Raw genomic sequence first — 9,647 nt, forward strand, 5'->3', positions numbered from 1 at the left:
GGCAACCCTGGAGTCGGAGGCATCTCTCCCAATTTTTCCTATGGACGATTTTGTCCGTCGTCCTCCGTAAACCGCTTTGAGGGCTTTTGAATTTTATGAAATAAAAGTAGATAAAATCCTGCATGGGCGTGGTCTCATTTCCAGTTTTATCCTCTCCCACCCTCTCTGAGTCTCTGCCCCGCTCTGCCATCGCAAAGAACCCCAAGGCCATGGCGCGTCGGCCTTTTGCGCTTGATGGAAAGAAAAGTGGCGCGCGTTAGGAAGGAAGGAATTTTAAAAGGGGGTGGGTGGGGAGTAAACTGGGGATCGGGGCTCCCCCCTCGGGTTGCTTCCCGGGTGGGGATGGCGAGTAGGGAGGTGGAAGGCAGTCGGAGAAAGCGGGCTTTCTGTAGCCCAAGACGATGGCGCAAGAATTGGTCCAGCTGCTCTGCGTTCCGGAAGGGTCTCCCGCCAGCCCGGACTCCTGGGTCCTGCGGGGCGAGGGCGCTCTCCAAGGCGCGTGCCGCCCGAGGGCTCCGCTGTTTCTCCTGAGTCTCCTCCGGCGGCAGGTGGCGGCGCTGCGCCAGGCAGGCAGGCGGCGCGCTCTCGCTGCCTTCCCGTCTCTCGTCGCTTCCCGGATGCCACCCAGGAAGCGGTCTCGATCGGGGCAGGGCGAGCGCGCCTGGACGCGCGGGGCTTCCGGGGAGCCGGAGATCCAGCGGCCTGGAGAAGCGGAGAGGTTCCGGGGCTCGCCGTGCGCCTCCAACCCTCGGAGAGGAAGGAGGCCTCCGGGGTCGCCGGTCGGTAAGGGGCGCGCACGGCGGGTGGTGCACTCGGCCGCCTTGGAGAGGCCTGGGAGGTTGATGGAAGCGCGGGGGTTCCCTTTTGGGTGCGCGAGCGAGCCGGCTCTGAGCATGTGCAGAGTGCCTCCCACGGGCGAGGCCCTTGGGTGGATGGAGCGGTGAGGTGGAGATGAGGAATGCGGGGTGTGAGCAGCAAGGTGCGTCGGGTTTCGGGGTGCGCCTCTGGGGCGTCCTGCGCCAAGCCTCACTGCTGCATTTGAAGCGCCGATCCCAGCTGCGGGGAGGCGGAGAGGGCCCGGCGCTCTGCACACGCCCAGAGGCCCACAGGTAAGCTGACTCCCCCAGCCTCACTCAGGTACCCTAAAGAAAGGAGTTAGAGCCTGTGTGGTATGGAGGTTAAAGTTTCGGGTTAGCACCTGGGAGGAGCCAGGGTTCGAATCCCCCACTTGGCCATGAAGCTCCCTGGAAGATTTTGAGTGCCAGTCGCCGCCTCGCAAGCTCACAGGGTCGTTGTGGGGATTAAATGAGTGGTAGAACCCTGTTTGCTGCCTTGTGGTCCTTGGAAGAAAAGGTGGCAAATAATTGTCTTTCTCCTCTTCTGATTATATCTAAGGCAGCACCTGAGTTCATTGATTCTCTCCTGTGTTATTTGCCTTTCTCAGCAGACCTAGAAAGCAACCTCTTGTGAAGGAAAAAGGGGGTGAAAATCTAAGAAATAAGTGACAGAAAGGTGGTCTATAAATGGAGTATTGGGGGGGGGGACACTTCCACCTGTTGCTGTCTCTTTGTTCCCAAACTGTGGTCTTCCTTCTGGCCTGCTCAGGTGCTCCACGCGAAGGAAAGGGAAACCACCACCACCCCGCACCTGCCTGCTTCCAACACTTGGTTAATGGATGAGCCGAGCAGGGCAAGGAACCCCATTTGTAACCCTAAGCTCACCCCAAGATGGGATGGTCTGATGGGGAGTAGGGGGCTGCAATGGGCAGCAGAGGGATTTCGTCTCTTTGTTGCATTTATGCTCCACCTTTCTTCTGAGATGTCGTACGTGGTTCTCCCCCTCCCATCATTTAATCCCACGACTTCTTCAGATGCACATTTCTTCAGATACTCTAGCCCAGGCATAGGCAAACTCCGGCCCGCCAGATGTTGTGAGACTACAACTCCCATCATCCTTGACCACTGGTCCTGTTAGCTAGGGATGATGGGAATTGTAGTCCCAAAACATCTGGAGGGCCGGAGTTTGCCTATGCCTGCTCTAGCCTCACATTTCTCAAACGTGGGTCCCCCAGCTGGTCTTGGACTACAACTCCCATCATCCCTAGCTGGCAGGACCAGTGGTCAGGGATGATGGGCACTGTAGTCCAACGTCATTTGAATACCCACCTACTATGCAATACTGTCTCTTTGGAGCAGGGAGGGGGCAGTGTTGAAATAAGCTTGAGCCAAGAAGTTGGTGGAGGAGAAGCGAATTGTGGGGCAGGAGAGAGGGAGAGGCGAGCTTGTAGTTTGCATGTGTGAAGGGAAGCTGGACTCCAGTGAGGCGCAGCTGCGGGCTAAGGCAGCAACAGCACCCTCCTGCCAGCTGGTTGGCATGCTACTGATGGGAGCTGGACTCCAACGTTGCAACAAAACCCTGCAGGATCAGGCCAGTGGCCCATTTAGTCCAGCATCCTGCTTTCACTGTGGCAGTGCTGGATTAAACCCTGTGGAGCCCCCATGGCAGTTAAAATCTCGGGGGAGGGGGCCTTGCAAATCATTTCCTGATACGTTTTTGATTTAACCAGCCAACCATTTGATTTAACCAGCCAGCCCTTCCATAGGCTGGGGCCTATTCTGTCTACTGTATTTGGTAATCTGGCACTGTGCAGTGGCCAACCAGACGCCCACAAGAAACTTGCAAGTGGGACCCGAGTGCGAGATCAACTCACCCCTCCTGTGCTTTCCGGCAACCAGTATTCAGACATGTTGCTGCCTCCAACCATGGAGGCATGCCTTTGTCCAGACCTCTGGTCCTTTTTTAAAGCCGCCCAAATCGGAAGCCACATTTGCTTCCTGCAGCAGTGAGTTCCACAGTTTAACCAGCACTTTGTTTTATCATCTGGCGGGCCCCTAGTTGCCCAGTTCTGGCCTAACTGGAACCCTGCCGGTTTCCGGGGCCTTTCCGCCGAGTTGCAGCCAAATCAGTTCTGCCCCTTGGGAAACAAGCTTGAAGTAAACTGCATCCTTGCAGCTTTTTGGGTGGGTGTTTTTCACAGTCCTCCTCTGTGTGGGGCAACCTGCCCCTCATTCCCCTCTGGGCCTGGTGGGTGGTGGTGTTTTGGTTATGGAGACAAGGATCCACTTAGATCACACACACACACACACCTTAAAATAGCCATGCTGGTTTCCAAGTTTATTTCTGTGCATGATTCAAGGTGTTGAAAAACCCCAAATGCCCCAAATAGCTGGAAGGCCGCCTCCTTACCTACAGATCCTTTTGGGGGCTGAGATGGGCAGAGGGGGGCCCTCTTGGTAGTTTCTCTGCCCTCTGAGGCTTATGGGGTGGCCCAGTGGGAGAGGGCCTTCTCTGTGGTGGCCCCTAAGCTGTGGGACTCCCTCCCCACAGAGATGCACCTGGCACCTTCATTGCACAGCTTCCAGAGGATGCGGAAAGCGCACCTTTTTACCCTGGCTTTTCCACCACCAAGGTACCCTGAGACCTTACGGTGGAGGTCAGTCAATCAAATCTATCAATCAATAAGGGTCCTAGCTGATTTAATGTGGCACCGATGACCTGATGACCGAAATTCCCCAGGCACATATCGCTACTGGCACAGGTTCAGTTCCAACTATGTGGAGGTTTCTCCACAATTACAAAACCTCTGCCCTTAGTCCATAGCTAATGCCATTTCCAGTTCCACTGCATGTTTCTCCTTCTTGCTTATTGAGAGACGTGAACTGTTTTAAGAGTGAGCAACAGTCGAGCAATGTAGTTGAGAGCACAGCATCATAGGATCGTAGTGTTGGAAGGGATCCCTGGGGGTCATCTAGTCCAACCCCCTGGCAAATAGACATTTGTGGTGTTGTGGCGACTGTAACCTAGGGTTAAGGAGCCATTTGTTGCCTAGCTTATGTTACCCGAGTTTCTAACACGGGCTCTCTCTTCCCTTGCCCAGGTCGCACTTCCCACGCCGACGACGCCACCATGTGCTTCCGCTTCCATGTCTACCTCTCTGTGCGCCTGCAAGATGCTCCGCCCCTCTAGCTCCTCCCTCCGTGGGGCCATGTCGCAGGAGGGCGGCGCCCGGCCAAAAGCCAAGCAAGATGCAGGTCCTGGCGCCCGTCCCGCCGGCCGCTGGAGAGCCCGAGCGAGCCGATCCCTGGAGAGGCAGAGCCTTTCGCCGCTGGAAGCGGAAGCAGACGGAGGAGGCTCCTCGGGGTCCCCGGAGCCCGTCGGCAAAGGGGTGGGCCGTTCCTTGCGCCAGAAGCTGCAGGCAGCCGTGGGGCAGTGCTTCCCTCTCAAGAGCGCCTCCCGCTCACCGGACCTCTCCGTGCAGCGCAAGATCCACTTGCGGGAGCTGATGCTCGACACCTGCCCCTTCCCTCCTGGCTCGGAGCTGGCGCGCACCTGGAACCTCATCAAACAGCACACGGCGCCCGTCTCTGATCACGAGGCCCTGGCCGCACCGCGCTCTGACGACGAGGATGACCGCCTGCGGGAGCGCCGGCGCATCAGCATCGAGCAGGGCGTCGAGCCACCCCCGGATGCCCTGATCCACACCTTCGAGGTGACGGCGCAGGTCAACAACCCCCTCTACAAACTGGGGCCGAAGCTGGCACATGGCATGAGCGAGCTTGCCGGCGCTGGATGGGCGGCGCTGGCAGCTACGGACGAGGAGGACGAAGAAGAGGAAGAGGAGGAGGCTGCGGGGTCCTCTTCCTGTGCCGTGGGGCTGCCGCCTGATGTGCGCATCCACACCCAGATCGACTACATCCACTGCCTGGTTCCTGACTTGCTGCAGCTGACGCAGCTGCCCTGCTACTGGGGCGTGATGGACCGCTACGAAGCAGAGGCGCTGCTGGACGGGAAGCCCGAGGGGACGTTCCTGCTGCGCGACTCGGCGCAGGAGGACTACCTGTTCTCGGTGAGCTTCCGCCGCTACGGCCGCTCCCTGCATGCCCGCATCGAGCAGTGGAACCACAACTTCAGCTTCGACGTGCACGACCCCAGCGTCTTCCACGCGCCCACCGTGACCGGGCTCCTCGAGCACTACAAGGACCCCAGCGTGTGCATGTTCTTCGAGCCGCTGCTCTCCGTCCCCGTCAACCGGACCTTCCCCTTTGGGCTGCAGCACCTCTGCCGCGCCGTCGTCACCTGCTGCACCACCTACGACGGCATCGGCCGCCTGCCCATCCCCAGCACCCTCAAGGCGTATCTCAAGGAGTACCACTACAAGCAGAGGGTTCGCGTCCGGAGGCTGGACGCCTGGTGGAGCTGACCGGAGAGCCTGTGGCTCCCATCTCCAGCTGGTTAGCTCTCTCCCGCCACTGCCTATTTTACTCCGATACTTCTGTCCCCTCGGCCCCCTAGCAGACATTCTAATCCATCCCGCTGCAGGGTTTCAAACGTGGGCGCTTTCCTCCGCGAACCAGGTTTCGTTCCTGCTGCCGAATTGCGTGGCTCGCTTTCGAGAGACGGTCTGGGAACCTACGGGGAGGACTTGCGTCTGCAGAAGAGGAGTGAAGAAGCAGGACTTTGGTGGCGCCGCTGCCAACAGCTAGGAAGGGACCTTGGAAGCAGCCTTATAGAGTCTACACTGACTGGCAGCAATGGCTGGCTGGCTAGGGTTTCGGGCAGGGGACGCTCTGAGCTGGACATAAAGGTGCCGTTTGGGATTGAACCTTCTGCAGGCAAAGCAGGTGTTCTGCCAGCTGGAGGACCCCTGCCTCCCCTTTGCCATTTCCTACTCCACCAAGTGTTTATGTGTCTGTCAAGTGCATTAACCAGGTTCTGGGTGCAACCTTTGCCTTTCGAGAAACTTCCAGTCACACGCAGTGCCCACACCTCCTCTTTCCCCAGGAAGGAGATACTTCAGCTGCGGTTCCTGTACCGCTGCGGGTTGGGCTAGATAATGACCCTTGGCGGTCCCTTCCAGATCTACGGTTCTGTGACCCAGTTGTCTTACGCACACTCTTATTCCTGAGCTCACACCACTGCCGAATGGGAACTGGGTGGGGTGGGGCGGGGCTGGTCAGTGACCAACCATTGTGGGTGGCTGGGGATAAAAAAGCACAAAACTTTAAACAAGAGTTGCTTCTTCCAAGACAGGCTTTGGAACAAATTTCACGCAGGAGGGGAATGGACCGAGACTCTCTTATTTGGCAAGAGTCCTCCTCTCGACTTGTCTTTAATCCATCCCCACAGGCCTGAATCCTGCGCTGCTGCCTTTGCTCCTGATGCAAGGGTGGCAGGGGGGCTGAGGAACTCTGAGGCAGGATGGCAAAGGCTTCCTAACTGCGAGCTGCTCTCAGAGCCAAAGGAGCAGCTTTTGGCAAATCCAGCCAGTTTGCCACTGGACTTTCCTCCTGCCAATGTGGATCAGCTAAGTGGCGATGCTTTTAGAAAAATGAACTGCCGAGGTGGTAGTTTTTGAGTGGAGGGGCGGGTTGAATGAAATCTAGGTCTTGCACTCCCTTTTACTGCCAGAAAAGGACTGCTGCTGCCTTCTGTCTCACTGTGTGTGTGTGTGTCTTATTAAACAGCTTTCTTTTTTTGTCTACACCTGCTTGCAATTAACTATTCCCTAGCATCGCATCCTGGGAACAGTGCAGGGAGGAAGATGTGGGTGGTTCAGATCCCTGGATCTCAAGGAAGTGTATGCACTCAGAAAACACAGAGCCGGTGCTTGTTAGTGCACAATGTAAGAGCCTGCCGGATCAGGTCAACGGCCCATCCAGTTTGGCATCCTGGAGGCAGAGCAGAGCCATCCTGGCTAGTAGCCACCGATGGCCCTCTCCATGAATTTGTCCAATTCTCATATAGAGTCGTTCAAGTTGGTGCCCATCACTGCGGGAGGGAGTTCCATAGACTGCGCCAAAGCTGGGACATAGCACCTTGCAGGGAAAAGGCACTTGAAATGGATGCTGGAACCAACACGCACCCTGCTCTGCATCTGCAACTAGTCCAGAATGCGGCAGCTAGACTGGTGACTGGGAGCGGCCGCCGAGACCACATAACACCGGTCTTGAAAGATCTACATTGGCTCCCAGTACGTTTCCGAGCACAGTTCAAAGTGTTGGTGCTGACCTTTAAAGCCCTAAATGGCCTCGGTCCAGTATACCTGAAGGAGCGTCTCCACCCCCATCGTTCTGCCCGGACACTGAGGTCCAGTACTGAGGGCCCTCTGACGGTTCCCTCGTTGCGAGAAGCCAAGTTGCAGGGAACCAGGCAGAGGGTCTTCTCGGTGATGGCGCCTGTCCTGTGGAACGCCCTCCCATCAGATGTCAACGAGAAAAACAGCTACCAGATTTTTAGAAGACATCTGAAGGCAGCCCTGTTTAGGGAGGATTTTAATATTTAATTGTTTTAGTTCATTTTTCTGTTGTAAGCCACCCAATGGCTGGGGAAACCCAGCCAGATGGGCGGGGTATAAATAATAAATTATTATTATTATTATTATTATTATCTGTTTTAGACACTACCAACCCCAAGAGCCCCCACCAGCTGCAGTCCTAAACATCTGGGTGGGGGCAGCAGCCAGCAGAGGGACACGGAAGGGGCTTACAAAGGGGCGCTGGGGTGGCAAACGGGAGCATGCCCGACGACACAGTGGCTGCCGGAGATGCCTTTGGAGCAATGCCGGGAGGTGGAGAGGGCAGGCTTGGTGCGCAGAGTTTGGCGCATGGGCTCTTGCGCTTGCTTTACACTGAGTCAGAGCCTTGGCCCGGCCAGCTCAGTGCTGTCTACCCTGAGTGGCAGTAGGATTTCATGCCGGGAGTCTCTTGTCGACTCTTAACCGGAGGCGCTGTCATGGACTGAATCCAGAGCCTTCTGCAAGCTGGTCCAATGCTCCGCCGCTGAGCTGCGGCCCTCCTGCTCCATGCATCTGTGGCAGGCTCATTCCTATGAAAAGACCTCGCCGGGCAAGCAAGCATTGGAGGGCACCGTGAAGTCACAGGGGGAGGATGAGAAGAGTTGGGATACCGTGGGGCTCTGAAGCAGCACCCGGTCCGGAGGAAGCTCAGAAGCTGCCAGGCTCATGGCTGCCATAGGTGAATCAAATGCGCACCCAAGTACCCTTTGCCCGAGCGTTGCAGGCGAGGATGGCGAGCCTGGAGAAGGCTGAGAGCGGGTGTGAGAGCCACCTCCAAACATCTGAAGGGTTGTCAAATGGAGCAAGCTTAGGGTAGAACCAGGGTTGGAAGGGACCATGAGGGCCATCCAGTCCAACCCCCTGCAATGATGGAATCTCTGCCTAGCATGGGGCTTGAACCCACAACCCTGAGATTATGATTCTCACGCTCTGCTGACAGAGCTGTTTTGTCCCTGTCTGCTCCCGAGGGGAGGACCCGTACCAGTGGATTCAAGTGTCAAGGAAGGAGATTCCAACCAGGTAACAGTGGAGCGCACTTCTTCAGAAGGTGGACTCTCCTCCTTTGGAGGTTTTTAAAGCAGAGGCTGGATTATTTGATTCCTGCATTGCAGCGGGTAAGTTGGATGACTCTAGGGGCCCCTTCCATCTCTGCAGTTGTGTGATTGGTGTTTTGTGCCTGATCCCACTAAGACACCCGCTAGATTTGAGGACGCTTCGCCCCTCCACCCCCAACAACCGAACAAGAAGGTTCATTGGAACAGCATTTGCTGCTCAAACCAAGAGAAATTCTGGAGTACGGAAGGAAACGCCGAGAGTCCCTTCGACTGGGTTTTGACCCTTTGTGAGGAGGCATGGCTGCCAAAAACCAAGGGGGGAAATCCAGCCAGTTCACTCAAGTCCGTCTTCCTTCTGGAGCATAGGTAGTCAAACTAAGGCCCAGGGGCCGGATCCAGCCCAATCGCCTTCTAAATCCAGCCTGCAGACGGTCCAGGAATCTGTGTGTTTTTACTTGAGTAGAATGTGTCCTTTTATTTAAAATGCATCTTTGGGTTATTTGCAGGGCATAGGAATTCATTCATTATTATTCCCCCCCCCAAAAATATAGTCTGGTCCCTCACAAGGTCTGAGGGACAGTGGACCGGCCCCCTGCTGAAAAAGTTTGCTGACCCCTGTTCTAGAGCAGTGTTTCTCAACCAGTGTGCCTCCATATGTTTTGGGACTACAACTCCCATCATTCCTGACCACTGGTCTTGCTAGCTAGGGATGATGGGAGTTGTAGTCCCAAAACATCTGGAGGCACACTGGTTGAGAAACACTGTTCTAGAGGGTGCACAACCCAGCAGGAAGACCTCCCAATTTACAGGGGGTTGGAGGTCCCATCCAATCCTACGATTCCCATGAGGTCCATTGACTATGAACAAATAGGAGTTGTGTGGATCAGGGCCGCAAGCCTTCAAGAGAGTTGCCTCTGGCTGTAAGTTCTCCCAAAGGTTCTCCCGAGGGGTCTTTAATGAGGAAGGGGTGTTTGCCTGCGTAGACCAGCACCTCCCGTCTCTTCCATGGGTGTAAAATGGTGCTTGGGTCCCCCCCCCCACTCTGACATGAACTCAACTCTAAGGGTTTTAACCCTTCACACACACCCCGGTCGGTGAAAAAGGCTTTGATAGTCCTGCTACCCATAAGAAGACATTCAGGAGCCCACCCCTCCCTCCCCATGTCGACCTGTCAACCCTCCACCCTCCCCACAAAAAACCCCGAACCCAAGCCAAAATAAAAATAAAAAACCCAAACG

The 9,647-nt window shown here is 56.1% G+C and overlaps 1 protein-coding gene across 3 annotated transcripts; it reads left to right on the plus strand.

Moving 5' to 3' along the window:
* Positions 1-650: 650 nt before the first annotated feature.
* LOC118086104 (suppressor of cytokine signaling 5-like) lies at positions 651-7,441 on the plus strand. Of its 3 annotated transcripts, none has more exons than XM_035117368.2 (2): positions 651-783; positions 3,938-7,441. In XM_035117368.2, the coding sequence occupies exon 2, from the start codon at positions 3,983-3,985 to the stop codon at positions 5,258-5,260; it is 1,278 nt and encodes a 425-aa protein (XP_034973259.1). In that variant the 5' UTR covers positions 651-783; positions 3,938-3,982; the 3' UTR covers positions 5,261-7,441. The 3 variants fall into 3 exon arrangements, with proteins under 3 accessions (XP_034973259.1, XP_034973258.1, XP_034973260.1); XM_035117367.2 differs by having other exon boundaries at positions 651-779; XM_035117369.2 differs by lacking the exon at positions 651-783 and adding an exon at positions 800-1,109.
* Positions 7,442-9,647: the final 2,206 nt, after the last annotated feature.

This window comes from Zootoca vivipara, chromosome 6 (assembly GCF_963506605.1).
Source record: "Zootoca vivipara chromosome 6, rZooViv1.1, whole genome shotgun sequence".
NCBI lineage: Eukaryota > Metazoa > Chordata > Lepidosauria > Squamata > Lacertidae > Zootoca > Zootoca vivipara.

Excerpts from the sequence above, each read along its gene's own strand:
- LOC118086104 (XM_035117368.2), top strand. The coding sequence starts at position 3,983 with ATGTCTACCTCTCTGTGCGCCTGCAAGATGCTCCGCCCCTCTAGCTCC.